The sequence below is a fragment of the Rhamphochromis longiceps genome, linkage group LG16 (assembly GCF_057381845.1).
Source record: "Rhamphochromis longiceps isolate RC_006_pf linkage group LG16, R_longiceps_female_GT1.1, whole genome shotgun sequence".
Lineage (NCBI taxonomy): Eukaryota > Metazoa > Chordata > Actinopteri > Cichliformes > Cichlidae > Rhamphochromis > Rhamphochromis longiceps.
The window spans coordinates 7,181,963-7,204,809 of NC_140572.1; the positions used below are offsets into that span (position 1 = coordinate 7,181,963).

At 40.6% G+C, this 22,847-nt stretch overlaps 1 protein-coding gene across 3 annotated transcripts in view; it reads left to right on the top strand.

Moving 5' to 3' along the window:
• Positions 1–22,847, top strand: part of cacnb4a (calcium channel, voltage-dependent, beta 4a subunit) — a 34,050-nt gene that overhangs the window by 8,275 nt on the left and 2,928 nt on the right. Inside the window, exons 1-12 of one of the 3 annotated variants that reach the window (XM_085383870.1) lie at positions 976–1,347; positions 13,033–13,152; positions 13,880–14,002; positions 15,223–15,350; positions 16,086–16,165; positions 16,362–16,381; positions 17,295–17,375; positions 20,571–20,629; positions 20,718–20,827; positions 20,949–21,100; positions 21,475–21,570; positions 21,720–21,896. In XM_085383870.1, coding sequence (XP_085239996.1) covers positions 1,303–1,347; positions 13,033–13,152; positions 13,880–14,002; positions 15,223–15,350; positions 16,086–16,165; positions 16,362–16,381; positions 17,295–17,375; positions 20,571–20,629; positions 20,718–20,827; positions 20,949–21,100; positions 21,475–21,570; positions 21,720–21,896 — 1,191 coding nt within the window. In that variant the 5' untranslated portion in view covers positions 976–1,302. Of the gene's footprint in view, positions 1–975; positions 1,348–13,032; positions 13,153–13,879; positions 14,003–15,222; positions 15,351–16,085; positions 16,166–16,361; positions 16,382–17,294; positions 17,376–20,570; positions 20,630–20,717; positions 20,828–20,948; positions 21,101–21,474; positions 21,571–21,719; positions 21,897–22,847 lie in introns of those variants that run through there. The other 2 variants (XM_085383868.1, XM_085383869.1) reach the window with 2 other exon arrangements.

The window sequence follows — 22,847 nt, forward strand, 5'->3', positions numbered from 1 at the left end:
GCGATGTTGATGAAGATGCATTATCGGATCAAGAGAGGGTGCTGTTGCTCTACTATGCCAAACAAATGGCAACGTCCCAGTGCCAAACTTGTTTGAGTAGGATCATTGCTGAGTTTGTGTAACGTGTGTGTGTCTGTGTATTTTTAACAGGGAAATTTATATTATTATTGTGAATAGTATCAAGAATTTCTTTTAAAGCTCAAAGCCAAAGGAGGGAAATATGAATTGCAAAACAAATACTGTAATTTACCTTATTAATGATTTTCATGTATGTTTGTATTTCTGAGGTGTTTACTCTGAAAATAAACAGTCTTTCAGCTGCACAAATGAAAACCTTTTGTACAGCAATGAATTCAAAGTCTTTATCTAATTTGTAGCTTAACATCCTGCGGTAATTATGGGATGGTTAAAATAGGAATCTATATTTTTTAAATGCACTGTTGTTTCACATGTAAAGTAGTTATAATAGCAACAGATGCTGTCCATGAAAGGTGTCAAACTGTAGATTTGAAGTTCTCTAGCTTTTCTTGATTGATCTCCTCTGCCATCACTCTCCCTGTAGCAGATATTTACAGATTGATTTTTACGGCTCCGGTGTGTTCATGAAGCTGTAAAGATGCGGGCGCTCCTTGTAGCGGAGCAGCGGCTCGATCGCATCGAGTCTGCCTCTCGTTCTAAGTATCATCACTCAGCTGTTTGCCTTTGCTGCCGTTCTGCATGTGCAAATTAAATGTCGGTGTTTAGTGTGAAAGATTACCTCATGCTCACATACAAGGACAGGATTGACACGGCTTGCTGGTTAATGATGCTCTCAGGCTGCAGACGCCCCCGCCTCTTTCTCTTCTCTCTTCCTTATTCACAGCCAGCCGGGCTGACTGGAGCCTGCATCGGCCAATCGGCAGCCTGCATCTCACGTCTGTCATCAACCAGTGCTGGGGAAGGGATTGGCTCGTGCAATCTCAGCTTGGAAGGCAGATGAAATGCCAGGTCTGCTCAGCCTCTGGGGATAGCCAAGCTTGCCTTATAATGGGAAACAACACTTGTTTGACCTGGGAGCAGTAACATCTAATTCAGCATTAGGAGAAGACTGGACTCCAGCTTTTTTCCCTTTTCTTTTATAAATCTGTTGTTCTTCTGTGATCTGGGTTCTTTTTCATCTACCTTCATGTGGAGGAAGAGACTGCTGGTGCTCTCTGTCACTCCCCTATCCTCATCATCCATCCTCTCCAGAACAGGTTGATCTTGAGCCGTTTCGAACTATTTTTGCACTGAAGAGCTCATTTTTGGGAACCTCACTCCTCCATGTACGATAACTTGTACCTTCATGGATTTGAAGACTCGGAGGCGGTGAGTGGAGAGTGGCGTCTGGCACTTGTAAACCACGCTGTTCTGTTCCGTCGTGGCTGCTTGATCCATACATAAACTCCCACAGAATGCGTTGAGACTTGAGTGGGCTGAGCGTGCACTCACCTCGGGGGAGTTAGAGGAAGGTGTGTGTGTGTGAGTGTGCATTTGTGTGCATGTCTCCTCAACCGGTCAAAAAGAAAAATACAGTTTTCTCACTGATACTATCAGCTTGGACGCCAGTTCTCCTCCTGTCTGGGCCGGCTGTCTGCAAAGCTGAAAAGTATTGTCTTTACCATGTATGGCTGACTGGCCGGTATGCATGCTGTTTGCCTCTGTTTATGAGCATTGTGAGCACGTCTGCATGATTCCTGTGTGCCTCCACCTTTATCAAACCCCACTGTACATCATCATGGTTTATTGAAAAGGCCAACAAACATAATCAGCATTCACTACGGCCATCTGCGTGATGCTGATGTGCTGATGCGTGCCAACTGTTACATTCGTCACTCGCAGCATGAATGCCTTTATGTTCGAGAAACACGTTGCCATTAAGGGAATTCTCATCTTTGCCACAGATAAGTGTGCGTAGGCACCTTTAATACAAAGAGGCAGACAGCAAGAAAAATCTGCAGAAGCAGAGAAAAATGCTTACAAAGGCAAGGAATATAGAAACTGCTGCCGGGTGGGGAGGAGGGAGGGAATCCCACTGAGGCAGAATCTGTCAGAACCTTTCCATAAGTCCACCTGAGATACCGGCTGCCTCATAAAGACTAAAAAGTAGAGTTAGCATGTTCTGTCCTGTCTGCAGCGTATACAGAGAGATCTTCTGTGTTTGCGTTGTTGTTTGTTGCGACTTTGAAAAATGTGTTCATTTTTATGTGCCAAGTTTTGTAGGTGGTGTGGTATTAGTAGCTTCTCTTTGCTGTTGTTTCTTTCCTGCATTGGGAGTTATTTCCAAAAACTCAAATTTCAGGCCTTACACTCAAAAGCTCTGAGTGCCCAAAATAACTCTCTTAATTTAGTTACTCTCTTAGCTGATAGTACAGCAAGATCCAGAAATAACATGTTTATTTTTTATTATTATTATACGTCAGAATAACTAATGAGCCTGAAGACAGTTTACTCCCATGTGAGACTGCTCGGGAAATGGATTCGGGAAAATCCCAGTACTCTCTAGAAACTGTCTCATACAGGATAAAACTGGATCCATTCAGTCCTTCATTACTACTAAGTCAAAAACACACTACGTTTGATCCTGCTGGTCAATTACAGTGAATCAGTCAATGAGTATTTCTGTCAATACAGGCAGCCTTTGGTTCTGTGTACTTTAATAAGTACTATTAAATCAAACCTGGAGAACTTGTTCATGCACTCTGTTGGGCTGCTGTGTTCCACATTGTTCCATATTTAGCTGTACTGGCAGCGTCACAGAACACACCTTTGACCTTACTGACCCTGTGGTTTGCTATCAGCACTTATCTTTAGCTTGTTTTGTTTTTTTAAAGCCAGGAATGTCACACAGACTTGTCATTCATTTCATTTCCAGCATACATTAAACTGCAGGCTCTCTTGTGTGACTTATTTTCAGTAAGAGTTTTGGAGTGACATTGTTTGACACACGAATATATTCTGTGTTTGGCGTTTATGACCTTCCCACCTTTTTTTTTTTTTTTTTTTTTTTTTGACGATTACTCCTTCTTTTCCAAAGCTCAACATTTTCCAGCCCTCGGACAGTTTCACTAGAAATGTTAGTCAAGTAAAATTAACACTCCAAATTAAAAATCCAGAACAAGTGTTTTACCCAAGACTACCCAGAAAGCAGCTTTTTGGTCCATTTTAAAAATGTTTAGCAGAACATGCAGGACTTTCCGTTTTGTGGCCTTGATCCATTTTTATCTGATGATGTAATATTTAGAGTCATAGTTGGTGGAAACTTCCATATGAGTATTATTCTTTTTTTGCAGAGTCACTGTCCTTCCCTAGCTTCTGGTAGTGATGTAAACCACTTTCTACCCTTCTGCAAACATACAGTATTGTTCACTGCATGACTCACCTTTATAACAGGTATTATGAAAAACACAAAGCCCAGTAAACCTTCTGCGCTGGCTCATAGTAGTTTTACTATTGCAAATAGTAGTGCAAACGTGGAAGCAGCGCCTGAAGAAGACACTGTTTATTTCTAAACCAAGTCTTTCCATTATACACTCACTGGACCCCTTGGTACTCAAAGGTTTCATCCATTTTTCGTCTTCAGAGTTGTTTTAATTCTTTGTGGGGCAGGTTCAAAAAGGTATTGGAAACTTTGCTCATGGATTTTGGTCCAGTTTGACATCGCAGTATCAAACAGTTTTTGCAGTCGCTGTCAACAAATCACCCATTCCACCGCATACATCATGGATTGAGATCTATTGGCTTTTTGGCTGTTTAAGTACAGTGAACTTACTCATGGTAAAGTAGCCTGTTTGAAATTATTTGAACTTTGTGACAGGACACATCCTGTTGGAAGCAAAAGCAAAATGTACAGCAAACTCTGGCATTTAAAGGGTGCTGAGATGGTACTGAGGGCGATACTCTATTTTCTCTTTTTTTGGCCATGCTCTGTAAACCCAAGAGGTGTATACCCAAAACCCTGCGCTGAATCATACTTGTTATTAATCTCTGGCTCTTTTCCACAGCATGTGTTTTATCCTGTCTTCCTTCTCTCTCCCCAACCGGTCGTAGCAGATGGCCCCGCCCCTCCCTGAGTCTGGTTCTGCCGGAGGTTTCTTCCTGTTAAAAGGGAGTTTTTCCTTCCCACTGTCGCCAAAGTGCTTGCTCATAGGGGGTCATATCATTGTTGGGGTTTTTTTCTCTGTATGTATTATTGTAGGGTCTACCTTACAATATAAAGCGCCTTGAGGCGACTGTTGTTGTGATTTGGCGCTGTAGAAATAAAATTGAATTGAATGGTTTTGTAGGAAAATCCCATAGACTGCGACCAACAATCATGCCATGCTCAATTCAGTTAACTTCAACAAGATATTTATGATGACATCTAAATGCATTGAATTGGCTGCTCAGATATTTGCATTCATGAGCAAGTGAACAGGTATATCTAACAGAGTGAGTACACAAGGAGCTAAAGGCCCAAAGTGGGCCAGGTTTTCAAAGAACTTAGAGACGTTTATCCCTTAAAGCTACTGGATGCAGTGTTGGTGCCAGCTGAGTGTGCTGAGGAGGGAATGCTTTTCGTCTTACAGTCTGGGACTGATAGTCACATAGGTCAGGGGAGGAAGATGATTGGAGATGGGAGAACGGACTGAGCTTCGGCATCTGGACAGATAAGGTTAGAGTGTGGCATGACGGACTCAAGACCGGCCACTTGACACTTCGATAATGAGCCACAGTTTGTGCAGAAACGAAAAGCGGGGGGTAGGAGTCTTTGCTTGTGTAATGTGCATGACAGTAATTTTAGACATGCCTTGTGTTGACTGACGTCTTTGTCATGCATTAATAACTTCAGGTTTGTAAAGTGGCAGATGTAGGGATCTGAGGTAATATGGCCTGATTTTAAAACACTACTACTAGTAACAACTGGATTTTTATTCTTACTTTTGAGATGATTGCTTCCAATAAACGTGCACAAGGGTATGAAAAATAAACTGTTATTTTACATTATAATATAATGTAAAAGTAAAGCTACTGTTTAAAACAATAGGTTCATGTTATAAACAAAGCCAGCCTCCATGTTGAAGATAAAATGTACATTATTCTGTGTTACAAAAAGATGTAGTTTGTTATTTTAAAAGAAAAAAACATACATCAGGTGATACTCTGCAGTGGGCAGCTGTGTGGTGGTTTTATTTCTTTTTCTCCACTCTTCCAGCTATAGATTTCATTTGTAATGAGGCAGTAAATAACAGTTATTTGTACCAACCAAAGACTCCCATGGCTCTGAATGGATCATTAGCGGAGACGCCTGCAAGCCCTGGACAAAGACATTAATCCACACTGTCCAGCCTGGCAGGTTGACTTCAAAGACTTATTCTAGTACCAATGCCCTGTTACACATTTTGCCCTGTTACACATTTTCATTTAATTTTTGATGTCCAGTGGGAGTGATAGTCACCAAACCCATGCTTCAAGCTCCCAAAAAGGCCATATTCAGGATAGGAACACATCTTTTCATAATCTCTTTGAAAGGTTGCAAATGGGGGACAAAGACATTCAACTAAAAAAATTAAGGCACTTTAAAAAATAATCGAATGCATTTCAAACTGCTTCACAAGTGACAGACAGGATGGAAATATAAGAGAAACAAATATGAAGAAATCAGTATCCAAACAAGATTTTGTCTACTGCTCCATGCGAGATTTGTGTCCTCCATGAGCTCACCATAGCAAACCTGCATCAAAGTTTCTCAGGTGTACTGACCCAGTCAAACTCCCCATCTGCCACTGTCCCCCGAGTCGATCCCTGACAACAGTTGGGTGAGCCTCCTTGCCTCCTGGAGTAAGTGAGCATAAAGAGGGTGGCACGGTAGTGAGCACTGTTCCCTCACAGCAAGAATATCCCGATTCTGAATCCACCGCTCAGCCTTTCTGTGTCAAGTTTGCATGTTCTCCATGTGCCACATGGGTTCTCTCCTTGTACTCTGACTCCCTCCAACAGGGCAAAGACATGCATGGTAAGTTGGTTGGTGATTCTAACCTTAGAAATGAACATTAGCTCGAATGGTTCTGTTCTGTATCTCTACTGACGTGTCCACGTGGTATGGGTTTGTGAGCTTTTACCCTGAGACGGCTGGGTTAGACTGCCTAAATTGGAAAAGGAATTAGCAGAAAATGGATAGATGAAACATATCAAGAGATGAATGCATAACAAAAAAAAATGCATTTGATGGAAAAGTTTGGAAAGACAATTCTGAATTATTCTGAAAGACAATGGGAGTGAATTATCAGTCACTCCCATTAGCAAACCATGACAATTCCAAGTTTATTTATATAGCATATTTGAAACAACCTCAGTTGACCAAGATGCTGTGCAATGTAATTATTAACGTGCAATTATTAGCATGTTAATAATTACATTAACGTACGTTAATTACATTAATATAAAACATAATTACACATGTGTTATATTACATAACACATATGTAATATCATACATACACATGCAGCGAGAGTTCTGTTTGTCATGCCAGATGATCTTGATGACGACGGCCTCGAAGCAGTGCATCACGCCTTAGTCAGAAGTCAAGGGTTTATAAGCATGTGTCATGCTGCCTGCAGCTTTGCACCATCGTTGTCATATATATGTGAAGAATCACAGCTTTCACATATTTTAAGATGAAACTGGAATAGCGGTGTGCGTTTGGCATCTAGTTGTAATATTTCAACGATAGTAAGATATTCCCAAAACAAACTATTTTCTGACATTTGCTCAAAAAGTCTTTCTTCACCACATATGACATTTTAAGATGAGACAAATGATGCTCTTTTTATAATATGGCATAGCTGCACCCTCCTTCTTCAGTCCTTGTCCTGCATGGATAGGTTGTTTTAAATAGAGCGTCTGGCAGCATCCATGGGGGAACAGACTGTCCTGTCATCTGCTAGGTAAACATTTATGCTAAAGTCCAGTTTTTCAGCCCATTTAGCCGAAACTGCAGGACTCTGAACATCCACCAGCTGGCTACTCGGCAGAACTGAATGCTGAATCCGCCTGAGTTGATGAGCTGGAGACATACTGGTATGAAGCAACAAGGCATGTCTGTATTTAAACTGGTGTAACTGAGCACATTCACATGAATATTAGCGTGTATTAAGACTGAAATGAGGTATTGTGTTTTATTGTATTAATTATCGGCCTTTTTTTCAATCATTCATCATCTCCTGACATCTGCTTTCACAGTTTCCCCAGTTATTAAATATCATGGTGTCTGAATGAAGCTGACAGACAGAATCGGAGTGTTAGTTTGTTCTCTGTGACTTTATTTCTGGCACACACAGGAACATGATATTCTGAGTTTTGTTCTGTTTTGAGTGGATGGATGGCATGACGACTCCGGGGCACAATACTGTTTAACTGTTTAGAAAGAAGATATTTAACTCCACCTGGGCGGGGCCTTTCTCTGTGGAGTTTGCATGTTGTCCCTGTTTTTGCGTGGGTTCTCTCTGGGTACTCTGACATCCTCCCACCATCCAAAAACATGCTGTTAGTGGGCTTAGGTTAAATGGTGATTCTAAATTGCTCATAGGGGTGAATGTGAGTGTGAATGGTTGTCTGTCTTTCTGTGTTAGCCTCTCGCCCTATGGTAGCTGGGATATGGTGGAAGAGGGAGGATGGATGGATGGATGGACACGTTTTAAGGATTTTGTTTTGCTATCATATATTTCTTCATTTGTTTTGATGTTAATCAGGACACATGTTGTTTCATGTGTCACATGGTGGGAAATGAGCTGCTTTGATTGATGAACAGCGATATGAAAGAAAAGAAGTCATTAAAATGAATGAATACATTCATGCATTACGTCATTACTCCTTCATTATACATTACATCATACCACGTGGTTTGGTAGCATAGTCGTCTTTTCAGATATTGCATAACATTTTCACAGTACGCGTTAACTGAATGTCTGTAGTGCTTTGTTCCTGTAACTATAGTCCAAGTGACAGATACAAGCAGTCAGATTTGCAAATAAAGAGATTTATTAATGCCTGCAGGCAGGTGGGTTACATGAACTGTGAGGCCAGTGAATCATAAATGATATTGACATTGCTGGTGGCAACTATTTTAGCAGCTATGTTCCGTCTCATCATTCAGCCATTTCCCTTATTTAATGCTGGTGACAAGGAGAATAACTGGCTCATGACCCTGGAGAGAAGGGTGTGCACAGCAGCCTGCAGGCCACAGAACATAGTACATTGCCTCTACCCTGAATGGAAAGCACTGATTAGCAGAAATTAACATTTGAACCCCAGAGACTCTATGCAGTCTAATACAGTGCACTGAGTTAGACCTTTCCTGCTAGTAAGACACGTGTCCAGTGTCCATGCTTATGTAATTATTCATCTGCACCTACAATAATTTTGATTACTGTATGGGTTTGGATTGTTTTCGGAAGCTTTTCAAAGACCAAAGGAGGGTAACTGACTGATATTTTGCTCAGTAAATGTTTTCTTCTCAATTTAACAACATATTAGCTGTGATCTCAAGTACTGTTCAAGTCTGCTAAGGCAAAGTTACAGTATGTTGCTTTGGCCATTTATTGGACTTTTTTGGTTTAGAACATCACTATTTTATCCACAGTGACGACACAGGATTTTAAAATGCTGTGGCTGTTTATATAAAATAGTCCTTGAAGCATTTCTCAGTCGCAGTAGTATCTTGAAAATGCCTCTGATTGCTTAATTAGGCAGTTACTGTAAAGCATTATCAAAATTAAAGTTGATTTCAATTATCGCAAGACTTTAAAACTGCATGGATTATATCAGCATTCAAAATGGTTCTAAGGTTTGGTTCTAATAGTTTTGTTGCTAAAGTAACAATTTCCTCTATAAATAAACAATTTCTAGTAATGTTTATAATCTCATGGGATCTACATCCACTACTGATGAAGTGTCCCAAATATTTAATATTATAATCTAGATCAGATTTCTAATCCCTAAACCTAACCAAGGAAGGTAAAAAGAAACTAAAAAATGGCAGAATAGCTTATGATAAAAGACCGAAACACCCTGTGAATTTGAGGCACACAACGACGTGTCCCGCTGGTAAAGTTTCCGGGTTGCCTTTCCTCATAGTAGCCATCCCTCAAGACTTTCTCCATTTGAAGGAATGCACTATAAGGGATTGTAACATATAGTCATTTTATTGAATCATCACATAACAGGACATTGACTTTTTCTCTGTTTTACTTGTGTCCATAATTTTCCTCTCGCCTGCTTTGATTCTTTGCTCATACAGAGGCTGCTAGCTTTAGCCTTGGCTACTTTGCCTTTTTAACTCAAAATGTCCATGTTCAGTTGGGTAGGTTATAATTCAGGTGTCTGATTAGGTTTGCTGTTACAGGCCCCTTCTACATTGTCTCTTACAGTGAAGAGCGTCTACACTAACGCCGTGTTAGTGGCTGCGCATGTGTGCATGTTACACATGCGTAGACTGGGTTGTATGCAAGGCTGACTGGTTGCTCACTGGTCCAAGTTAAAAACCCTGGAAACTGCCCAATACTGGTCCCTGGCGCATCAACAGGAGCATCCATCTGTCCATTTGCTTCCGCTTATAGAGCTCAGGGGAGGGGGGCTTAACCAGCTGCCATAGGGTGAAAGGTGGGGTATGAACTGGACTGGTCACCAGTCTGTCCCAGGGCTAACACAGAGAGTTAGAGAAACATTCACACCTACAGATAATCAATAACAACCATGTAACCTAATAACCTCCATATCTCTGGAGTGTGTGAGTGTCTGTTTTTGGTCACATATTGGTATTTTTAATGTTTAGTAACTCCTCTATTTGTCCCTGTAATTGTTAACTAGTCTGTTTTTAACTCAAAATAAACACTTTTTCACCAATGCATTTTTCAACTGCATAAAATTCAGTGTATTCAAAAACTATATTACCACTATAATTAAAAGATTTCACAGTGTTCAAGCACTCTGTTCTGCCATGGTGCAGTTGTAGCAAATTGAACTGTTGCCAGTTCTCCCACATGGCATTACAAACAGTAACAGTACCGGTCAGCCAAAGGTGACGTCCTCAGAGCCAAGATTTGCATTACTGCTGTGAGTTGACAGTGTAAGCAAACTATAAGTCAGCCCTGTTTGAAAATAGAGGCCTTGTACACTGTGGCTGAAAGCACTTGTTATGACTGATGGGTTTGTATTCCAGGTCCATTATCCCAACTCATGTGCAAGAAGTGTGTTCTTTTTGTTTCACTCTCATGAGCCTATAGCATTAAGCTGATATAGTCACCTTAAATATTCAGGAAGGCAGGAATAGTTTTAAATGGTTTATTCCCAGAAGTGTGGCACAGAGGCTTGCAGGGTAGCCAACAAGTAAGCAGACAGGTAACAGGAACAAACTGGAGACTGGGCAACTTCAAATCAACTGTGCATTGAATTGGACCACTGCTTATCAAGAATTAAATCATGCTAGCTGTGCTATGGCCTGCATAGATCTTAGACGATCCTTTTGCTGGAAAACCACACATTCCCAGTGAATCACAGATGTAAGTCACAATGGATAGGATGCCTTTTATTGGTGGGGTGTCCAAACCATCCTTTGTATTACTAGAGCTTTGCTGGTGTTGATTAGCAGTAGTAGCGACAGGCTCTTGGTGGAACCTTGTAATGACTCTAGTCAGGATACTGGTGAGGTCTGGCACCCAAAAAGATTTATTGTTTAGTGCATGGCTGTTACAAGAACATCAGCCCCAGTTTCCATTTAAATTGAACTTATCCATAAGCTCTTTGGTGCAAAACACCATTTTGCCATTCTTTGCCTTTATTGCTACTGTAACAGCAACACAGATGCGATCTGTTTCACCAAGCCAGCTGGCAATTTATTTGCTGTGTCTATGAACTCAAAAGCACTTTTTTCCTCCCACAGAACTTGCTTCACACAAGTGAAATGTTCTCTCCCACCAAATCAAGTTTGCAAATTGCTTCAGTAATTATTCCTTCTTAATCCTTCTTAATACCATAAGGGAGGACAAAATATCAGCTGTGCAAAATATCCTGCAGTGTGCTTCCCTCACTGCAGGATGGGCAGCTCACTGTATTTGATGCCTGGAGCCTGTTGAGTGCAATGATGTTGTAATAATTCTCTGCTGTGGGAAAATGTGCTTCCCAGCTGAGCATTGACTGTTGTTTCAAATTATGTTGACACATTTTTTTTTCAGCTAGTTGGTCAGAATCTTGCTCTTGTTGTAGTTCACAATCATTTTATCTGCCTTGAATAAGTGGGTGGGTGTTTTTACTGCTCCTCTAGCCCAGCAGTTAAAATGCCCAACACTGACTCTGCTGCAGAGTGACAGTTATGACATGTGATCAAACTGATCTTCAGCCTGAAGCAGACTTTATATTTATATACAGGCACACATACTTAAGAATAATGCCAGACAAGAATTAGCCTGAAACTCTCCACAAACCCAAATATGGTAAAAGGGGCGACACAAAAATACCACATTGGTACTGATGCCCCAAGGAGGGAATCCCTTGGTTGAGCTAACCAACTGACCTTGCTATCTCTTCCTGTACTTGGCGCCTCTCTCAACTGTCTCTATCGATTAATCCCCCAAACCTTATATTTACCATGCACAATTTCTACTTTTCCTGGTGTCTGTATAGGAAAAACACAGTATGGAGCAAAAATGTGGACATTAATAAAATTAGAAAAGTTACAGAAAAAAACTAAAATAAATTAGTTTCAAGAAATATTTTAACTTGAACTTACCTGTCAGAATTAAGATAAGAGACCTAGTACTGTTCTCATGTCTGTCTTAAAGTAAACTTTACACAGACAATGTATAAACTCACACTTTCCCTGTGATAGACAGTTTGATTACATTCTCACATCATGTGAAACTTTTACTAACAGCAGCTAACAGAGGCTAACAGCGGCTAATGAGGGCTAACAGTAGCTAACAGTAGCTAACAGAGGCTAACAGCAGCAAAGCCTGCACTTACCAACAGAAAATTTCAGGATATCCTCAGTTTCTAACTCTCATCTGACAGAAGTGAGCTTCACTGACTCATCAGACTCTTTTCACAAAGAGTGAAAAGTTTCAGAGTAAATAGATATGAACACCTGCTATATTGACAGCTGAGGTAGACAGTTAATTGACAGCCTATACTCAACACAGATTTATGGCAGCCAGCCTTGTCTGATGCTAAAGTGGCCACTATAGCTAGGATTATGCACCTGAATTGGACCTACCATTGGCCTGATAAAAGGGGGGGAGCCTATGAACCATATAAAGCAAAATAAGTGATGTATTATATTTCATAAATTGAATGTTATATTTCTTTTAACAAAAAGCATGACTTAAGGTTGTTTTAGTTTTCTCCTCCAAATCTGAGAAGGATGGTGGGTGGGAGCATTTGTTTACTATTCCTTTAAAACAATACTTATGACTTAAATAGTGCGTTACCCCTAAGAAAATAAGAGATGAACATCATATTATTCAAATGTCCTTTTTTTTTTGTCACTTTTACTTGAAATTATGTTACTGTGATAGTAATGAGCCTTTTTTCAAGGGAATAAAAGATTTTTGACATTTGTATTCGGTCTGCCGTGGTCTGTTTCGATTTCATCCTTTGAAATAAAAAATAGCTTCTGAATCTTTTCAGCTATTCATGCAACCGTCATCTTAGAATGGGTCAGCCTTTGATCTTGCATGGAAAGTAATTCAACTAATCACATATGACACCCCCCACACACACACACACACACACACACACACACACACACACACACACCTGGGTTTCCATAAAAATCTCTTTGTCTCTATATTTTTAAGAAATAGGCTCTTGCCAAGCCCTGCATCTGTCTGTGCAGGACACATGAAATTGCACAACAAAGATGTCACATTTAATCTGGAGGGCATAAAGAAAGTTATGTCACCATGTGGTTATTTATCCTTAGTACCTGCATCTATTGTGCTATTGGCTTGTTTCCACGTTTTGTGTACTCTTTTTCTTCAGGGCTCAGCTGATTCCTACACAAGCCGACCATCTGATTCAGATGTGTCCCTGGAGGAGGAGAAGGAGGGCGGCCGGCAGGAGAGGGAGCAGCAGGCCACTGTTCAGCTTGAGAGAGCAAAGGTCAGTTTCACTAGGAGCTGTTTATGGGTAACAGAGCACCATAACTGGCTGTATATCACATAAAAAAAAAAAAAAAAGGATTTTGCATCACTGGTTGCCCTGCTAATCTGTGTTAATGGCTGTGTAAAGGTTGCCATACTGTTTCTGAACTTTTACAGTTTTCAACATTGTAAAAGTGACACCGTGTGCCAACATTCACACCGTAAATAAGTTACATGAAACAAACACAACAATGCAATTAAGTACTTCAGTGAAATGTAGCCTTTAACATTAGGAAAACACCCGTGACACTTATTACTGCATCAGTTTAGGAAATAATGGTGAAATTAAACAGTTAAGCATTAAGATCACTCAATTTGATCACTTCATTCACTGCGCAGGAGCAGATGATGATGATGATAATAATAATAATAATAATAATAATAATAATAATACTTTGGTTTTATGGCCTTGGTATGAGGCTTCCCTGCTACCTGCTGTAGATGTGGTGTGATCACTACTGATGCTGTCTTCCAGCCACTGTTGTCAGGAGGTCTAAAATAGCTTCTCTTCAGCAGTGCCCACCCCTCACTGCAGGCCATTCGTTCTGCATGTGTGATGCTGGAGCACGATGGGCACGCTGGTGCTGTACAAAATGTCACATTCTGTGATTGTCTGAACCAAATTATTCACTGCTAATATACATGGTTATTGCTACAAAAACTCGTCCCTCCTTTCTGTCTTGCAGACTAAAGCAGTTGCGTTTGCAGTGAAGACCAATGTCAGTTACTGTGGTGCGCTGGATGAGGATGTTCCCGTGGCTGGCACGGCTGTATCTTTTGATGCCAAGGACTTCCTCCACATCAAAGAGGTGCAATTCAGTTGCGGTGTGGCACTGTAGGGGGGGGATTCAATTCAGCCTGCACAGTTTAGTTTTTAACCACAGGAGAAAGTGTTTTTTTAACTAAACAAAGAGTTTCATGTTAGCTATTTTGCTACTCTCTGTGTAACAACTTTTCCCATCATGGAGCTTGTGACCTATCTCTGTTTTTTTTTTTTTTCATTGCAAGAGCCAAGAAAAGAGTCACAAGTTAATCTGATATTCATAAAAAGAGCTATGCTCAAAATGTAGCTTTTAAGTTAACAGACTGAATGTGCGTCCAGATTTCATTAATGTATCTGTATGGGTTGTCATGGTAACAACCTGAGCATCTGTAGCTATATAGCCATGATTAAGATGCAGCTTTCCATCACATAGGTTTCCCCCAAAGTGCCTGCAAACAAGTTGTTTGTTTTTTTTGCTGTGTGTGCACAGGCTGTTGTTCTTCCCAGTTTCATACATTGCTTCCTGTTAAGCTGTTAAGAGTTTGAATCCAGGAGCAGGAGCGTAGTTTGCTGTGATTCTATTGTATGTGGGGGCAAAAAACATATCTAAGCTGATAGTCTGAACAAGGCCTTGGAGTAAATACACTCTCTATCATCTTTACCTGCGCTTTTCCATTTCCACAAAAATTGCCACTCCTTAGATTTGAGTTAAACTCCATTAATATGTCCTGATATGATTGTTTGTGAGGCTTCTCACAACAACTAGTTAAAGCAAATCAATACAACTTTCTGTCTGGACACACAAAACATCAACCTGTGACTTAAGTTGGATCATGAGCCGGATGAGTTGATGTTCTGGTTTTGTACAGTTGGTGTGGTGCAGGGCTCACTAATGTGTCTCATCATAGACGCCTGTAAAAGCAGAAATAGCAGTCTGCTTTAAGGTCAGTTTGACCGTTCTTTATTTGTTTGCCCTGACTGAAATCCAGCCAGCCAATAAAAAAAGGATCCTGTCTGTACTTTGTATTATTAGTACACAGCGTTCTGAAATATTTGTGTTAGTCTACTGAACACTGTTATTTGTAATTACAGCATGAACAGTGATAAAGGTATCTTTATGGACAGAGATATTTGTAATGTGGAAGCTGTTTCGCTGTATTGCATACCGATACAGAGGAAATTCACTTAATTACAATGGATTACTCTTAAGGACTAATTTAAATTCTGGGATTTTGTCGCTGAGACTTTTCTCGTTCTGTTTTTCAGAAATACAACAATGACTGGTGGATTGGACGCCTGGTGAAAGAGGGCTGTGACATTGGGTTCATTCCCAGCCCACTGAAGCTGGAGAACATCCGCCTTCAACAGGAACAGAAGAGAGGACGCTTCCCTGGGTGAGCAGGAGGAGGAGGGCTGGATGAGTGCGGCAGAGCGAAGGCGTCAGCAGCAGCAACAGATATTGCAGAGAAGAGACATGGATCAAAGGGGATAAAGAGAGTTTGAAGGGTTTGGGATTGTACTGAGAGCGAGCCACTTTAGGGATGAGTAGAGGCTGGCAGATAAGCAGGATGTCAGGTGGATGAAATCCAAGTTGTGCTGTGTGGTCCAGGCTCTCGGAGGTATACCTGGATCAGAGCCACCACAGAATTTTCCATCAGATGGGATGCTGGGTTGTAGTCACCGAGACGATTAATGGTGCTGAGTACTATTATCCTTTCGCAGTTACCATAAAATACAAAAAAAGCACTTGTCACTGTGAGGTACTTTGTGATTTCTATCACAAAGCCATGTAATCACAATAGTACAGAAAGAAAAATGATGACATATTTAGGTCATATATATTTACAGTGAAAGAACAATCGACAAACTGCACGCCAGTCGTTGATTAATGCAATCGCTTTTGTCTTGTATGTATTTATATCTTTCAGTAGAAGTCTGCCTTACTTTACAGACACATCACTGATTCACCAGTTCTTTGATGTTATTTAAATCCAAGAACATAGTATAATATGCAGTTTATGACTGTAGGAGATAGTGAGTTTATTCGTGGGCGGTGGTGGTGACAGATGAAATCATCCCATTAGCTTTTACAGTAACACTGCTCTTTCTATCCGGTGTTATCCATCCAGCAGTAAATCCAGTGGGAATTCCTCCTCCAGTCTGGGAGAGATGGTGTCAGGAACGTTCAAACCAAACCCAAACTCTGCAGGTTGGTTGCACAGATCCGGTTATTTATAATAGCAAATGCTACTGTTAGATTCACAAGGGATGGTCTTGTCTTCTGCTTTGCAGTTATATCTGTGTATCAGTAGGAGCATCTTTTTTTAACCTTTTGTAGTAAAATAAGGCTTTAACATAGCTGATAGAAATGTGTGCACTTACTACACATTTCTCTTCTTTTTCAGGAAAGCAGAAACAGAAAGTGGTGAGTGTGACAGCTTATTTGCTTATTTATGTAATTAAAGGTGAACTGTCAGTTATTAGAAAAAGGCTTTGTGTCCCTTTAAAACAAAAGACCAGATCTATACATTGCGTACATATATGGACGGTGGAGATTACTCTGTAATTTTGGCAAACTTTTTATTTAACATTAAAGTGTGTTGGAACCTTATGCTATGAGCAAATGATGCCAGTCACATCGGCCATGCTGGAGACAGTGTGATCAAATACACACCAACCACTCCTGCATAAGATCCAAGACTTTCTTAAAAAAGTGGAAGAAATTGCTTGACTGCATCTCAAATGAAGAGGACGCCTCCTCGTTACAGACACTGTTCTCTCTGTTCTTTGTCTTTTATCTTATATTTTCTTTTATCTTGATCTTCCCTTGTTTACATAAACAATTAATACGACCATTAAATTGATTCACCGCATTCTTAGTCATTTAATCGTATTAATTATAATATGTTAGTTTATCAGTTTCTACCTTCTTCTTCCTTTTTTTCTCTTTTTTTTTTACAGCACCAAATCACAACAACAGTCACCTTAAGGTGCTTTATATTGTAAGGTAGACCCTACAATAATACATAGAGAGAAAAACCCAACAGTGGGAAGGAAAAATTCCCAACCATCCAGTTAAGGTTGTGAACTTCAGAGCAGGTTTTGCATCATCAGTGTTTACTACTATTTAATCTTTAATTCACAGTTTTGACGAAGCAGAAGTTGTTTAAAATCTTTGATTTCAACATCTTTCTCTGGATTGGTGCTGGCACTGGTTAAAGCATTTCTCCACTTACACTCAGACACACTGGGAGAGTTCTGGGTTGCTTTCAGACTTTAGGAAACAAATGCTAAAAATATTAGAGCTTGACTTTATCTCTGTGTTTCTGGACCTCCAGGCTGAGCATGTTCCGCCATATGACGTGGTTCCCTCCATGAGGCCAGTTGTCCTGGTGGGACCCTCCCTGAAAGGTTATGAGGTAAGAAAGACTGCTGCTCCTCCAGCAGGCTGACTCTGCCTTTTTTTTCCTCCACAAAAGATGAACAAATAAATGAGTCGTTTTTATCATGAAGGATGAATTCACTAGTCCTGGTGAAAGAGACCACTCAGAAGTCCTTTGTTCTAGACGCAGATTCTTCAGTATCCTTATGGGATCCTATTAAAAACAAGTAACACTTTGGAAATAACAAGTCTGATAGTGCTCTTCATTCAAATTCACTGTTACTTAGTGAGGACATCCTTAATCTAAGACTGTGGCGTGACATTCGTTTTACAGCAGAATACTGTATTGGGTGCTTCCCAGTGTGAGCAAACTTTGAAAGGACAGAAGGGGCTGGAGCATGCTGATGAATTCACAGCTTTTAATTGTGCAATCAGGCTGACATTTCGACAGCAGTGTGTCTTCATCAGTCAGAATGAACAAAGAAGGCAACCAAGTATTACCTCAGACCATGTCTGCAATCTTTATTGGACAGGAACGGGAATTTAAATCTATTGGATAAAGAACTCAGCAGGGCGAGTTGCCTTAACATGCGTCCATATGGGCCATGCAGACTCATGCCTTACATGAATATTACATCATGTTGTAAGTTACTGAATTTCAATCCCAGTTAATTCATTCTGCGATGAGCGTTCCCGGGGTAACAGCATCCAAATCCAAACTGCTCGTTGATAATTGGTTGGAACGACAGTGCAAAGCATAAAGGAGGCCAAGGATGCTGTGGAAGGTGGGAGTGCTGAAGTCAGTTGTCATGGAATCACAGTCCTTGTCTCCCATCCTGGTGTTGCCGTGGTAACAACCTTCTGGTTAAACTGCATCAGTCTGAAAAAGTGGAGCATCGCTTGAAATTAGAAACATAAAATAATGTGTACCATGCCTTGAGATACTTTTCATGTCCCAAACCTGTAGTTTATCTGTTCATGCAGTACCCTACAGGTTTTTTTTGTTTTTTTTATGTGTGAGCAATAATATTATTTATTTATTTATTTTGCCAGTGCCACAGAGTTAACATGTAATCACGTGGTAATTAATAGGTGTCACATGCAATATTTCAAGGTTGCATGAAGCTCTGTGCAGTTGTACTGTTGCACAAAAAGATGCACTTTGAAAATTCCTTTAAAAAATTAAAACTCATTTGGTTGAGTAAGTGATCCATATGCACGGCAGAGGTCTGGGTTTGATTCCGCCCATTTCCTATGTGTCATTGCCCCTCGTTCACAGCCAACTTTCTTGTCTACTATCTACTACTGTGACATAAAATACAGGCAACTTGTATTATTGTAATGCACTGTTTTCATGTCTGTCTAAAGCATCTATTAATGACCTCACATCTCCCCGAAATGCTACTGCAAGGCTTTTAACTCACTCTCATAAATCTTCCCATATCACCCCATTATTAAATGAGGTGAGGCTCTGTGTTGTTGATCTACTTCACCCCTATTCTCCAAACCAGTTTTTAAGGTCCACAGATAAGGATTTTCTTGGCACCCATCTAAAGGGGGACTCACACCTCAGCACCTCAGCTCCAAAACTATGGAACAGCTTACACAGTTACACAAGTGTGACCTCTCGTCATGGCATATGTACACTTCATAGTCTTTAGGGGAGACTAAATATCTTCAAAAGTGGTAATATAGATGGATAAAGAGCACTACGGAAAATGTTTCTTTTTCCTCACCTGTCCCTTTAAGTAAATTTAAATAAGAACCTCAAATGTGAGTAGAGCATTTATGTATTTTGACATTTTAATAGGACTATTTATTCCTTACAACTGCTTTGTGTTACAGCCCAATGGCCATGAAGCCCCTGTCAACCCAATGTGACTGTCAGTGTACTTTGACCAATTTAGAGCGACAACTGGCACAATCGAATAGTCGCCTTTGCCTGATTTTATTCACGAATCCATGTATTTCTTTTCTGAGTCAAAGACCTTGGGAAGTATAAGTGTATGTCTTTGAGGGTAACTTTGTGAACTTAAACTTCTGTTTCAGTTCAAGGCCTCAGAGCTGCAAGCATGTTCACCAGCCAAGCCTATATATTCAAAGCTACACCGAGGGATTGCCCCAAATTTATCACCTGTGCACTCGTCTTTGCGACATCGCTCACTGAAGCTTTTGATCGCTTTATTTAATGTGACCCACGTTCATCAGCCAGGATGGGAAAAAAAAAAAGCTTTTCACAGGGTAGACTATAGCTTGGTCAAGTGTGTAATGTAAAAATGTGGCTCAGCCAGAGACTGACCATCAGAATGAATAATGGGGGGCTAGCTTCTTTTACTGCCTGCTCTGCTCCATAGCTGCATAAAATTGCTCATGTTATGAGCCTCTATAGCCACCTTTTGCTTGCTTGGTACTGCCATTGGGTGTGCTGTGTGGGTAGTGGATAATTTTGCAGACTCAAAGGCAGACAAGTGGATGCTGAAGTTAAACTTAAAGCGAGCCTTTTAATGCTGAAGTTCAGAGATTAACTACTGGTTAGCAAATGGTAAATAGCCTGATTCTTATATAGCACTTTTCTACTCTGCTTGATCACTCAAAGTGCTTTAAATAGCAGTGCAGGGTAGTTATAGGACATGGAAAACAATGCTAGAGAACACACAACTATGCAAACAATGTAAAATAGGACAAGAGGAGACTGACATAATATATAGACGAGAAGTGGTGCATGACCAGGAAACAGGTGCAGCTCTAAACACAGCTGAAGACAATAGCATATGAGACAGGGGAAGTAACACTCACTGCAAGATGCAGAGGACAACCATTACCAAAATAAAACAGGAAGTGGGACACAACAGAACAGGGTAATAGAATTTACTTGGCACAGAGGAGGACAAGAAGACAAGACAGGCGAACACAGAAAGGTGCTTTATATTGTAAGGCAAAACCCTACAATAAGACAGAGAAAACTCCAACAATCAAACAACGCCCCCTATCTGCAAGCGCTTGGTGTCTGTGGGAAAGGAAGGAAAAACTCCCTTTTAACAGGAAGAAACCTCCCGGAGAACCAGGCTCAGGGAGGTGCAAGACTCGGGGACCGTGACAGTAACAAGTTTGACAGCCTTCCCTATTCCCCCTGCCTTTAATTAGATTAATGTTTTAATCTATTCTTCTCTTCTTCCTCTTTTCCCCATGTCCATGTTGTTTGCGCCGCCTTCTGCGCTCCCCATTGCTGCAGGTCACCGACATGATGCAGAAAGCGCTGTTTGACTTCCTGAAGCACAGGTTCGATGGGAGGTGAGCAGTGAAAGCGAAGCAGAGTCTGTCATATACTGCATCGAGGTGCTGGCCGTGCTCTGTGTGACGCGTACAGTTTTTGTTCCAGGATATCCATCACGAGGGTAACAGCTGACATATCGTTGGCCAAGAGGTCAGTACTAAACAACCCCAGTAAGAGGGCCATCATTGAGAGATCCAACACCCGCTCCAGCCTTGGTAAAGCTACAGGAAACTCACTCAATGATGCGCATGTCTTATAGGTGATGTGGAGCGTAAATATGTTGCATATTGTTTCTTATTCATATTTGCTCTGCCGTACATTCTTTACTTTTTGTAGCTGAGGTCCAGAGTGAAATAGAGAGGATCTTTGAGCTGGCCAGGTCTTTACAGCTGGTGGTTTTGGATGCTGACACCATTAACCACCCAGCGCAGCTCATCAAGACTTCATTAGCACCCATTATCGTCCATGTTAAGGTGTCCTCGCCTAAGGTGAGATTAAAAGCTTAAGTTACTTAATTACATTAGCCTAACAGGATACTATATATTATGTTAATTTTTTTTAAACTGATATTATTTAAAAACAATGACAAAAAACTTTATTGTGTTGTACTTGACAACATGCCAAGTGTCAGTGTAAGCTGTGAAATACCAAGAAACCCTTCAGGCAGTGAGAGAAAGTCATAGTCTTGACTGTAATGTGAGTTTGGAGCAGTGACAGGCGTGCCATTGCTTGTGTTGGCTGGATTTTCTAGAAAAGAATCTCTTGTCACAAACCTACATGTAACAGAGTCCAATTTCCATGGGCCTGCTACGACTCGTCTTCTAGTTTCTTAATTTTTAGACTGTTTTTGTGTCACCCACAGGTCTTGCAGAGGCTGATCAAATCAAGAGGGAAGTCTCAAAGCAAACATTTGAATGTGCAGCTTGTTGCAGCAGAGAAACTAGCACAGTGTCCTTCTGTGAGTAATCATCACCCCTTTTTTTTTTTAAATTAACTTAGAAGCTGTTGCTTCCCTTAAGTTAGGTTTCATGATGTAATCACAAGTGGTGAAAAGAAATCCAAATGCAGCAGCAGATTACACCTTCCTCTCTTCTTTTCCAACCTTAGGAGATGTTTGATATTATTTTGGATGAGAACCAGCTTGAAGATGCTTGTGAACACCTGGCAGAGTACCTGGAGGCGTACTGGCGTGCGACGCACACTTCGCTTTCCATGCCGCTCAACCCCCTCCTGGGACGCAATCTGGGCTCCACTGCTCTCTCCCCGTATCCTGCTGCCATTCAGGTGAATTTCTGAAGTTAAAGAGCAAAAAACTGTCCCGGGTTTCTTTTCTTCTCATTGTTGTTTTACAGAATCCCAGATTTCAGTCATGTATGACTTCGATTTACCAACCTGCCGGATAGAAGGAAATTTGGATCATTTCAGTGTGTGAATACTCAGCGTTTGATAATGCACTATGCCCTAAAGCCATAGCTGAGGTGCATGGTATTAGCAGTAAAATGTTCTAGCAACAAGATGAAAGCCACACTAAAATCTTTCGAGAAACAAAGGCCCTCCTGCTGTCTTTAAAGTAAAAAGCTTGCAGCTCCTTTACTGATGTAGATCAGAAGCCTTGAATGCTTAGAGTGAGTTATAATGGTTTGTTGTCACATTTTCAATGCTGGAAAAATATCCACAGCAGGTTTTAGTGGACAACAGATGAGTCCATTATCTACCCAAATCCCCAGTATAGCCCAGGCACCTAAAGGTTAGTAGTAGTTAGGGTATAGTGAAATAAAGTAAATATAATTTTTGGTACCTACTTACAAGATGGTTTAACAGTGAAATGGGGTTTAACACTATTTTAAAACTTTTTACATTTTAATCTATTGTAATTGTAACTTCCTCAATACTGTAAGTGAAGAAACTATAGAACCTTTAATAACTAAAGTTGTAAAAGAACTTAAAGTTCTGTGAAAAAGTGCATGTGAAACATCACACTTGTGTTTAGGACAAACTGACCTCCTAGGTGTACGTATTTTTCCGAGTACTTGGCAGGTAGTTTGTTTTTGTTCCAAGAATCGGCTTCATTCTTCTGTGTAATATAATCCAAGGCTATGGGATCAGGGCTCTGTGGGGGTCAGAACTCCTCGTTCTTATTGTCTGATGATAATTCTTTGAGTTTAGCTGTATGTTGGCACTGATTTTGGATGAGATGACTCACTGATGGCACTGAAATACAGATATGAATATTAT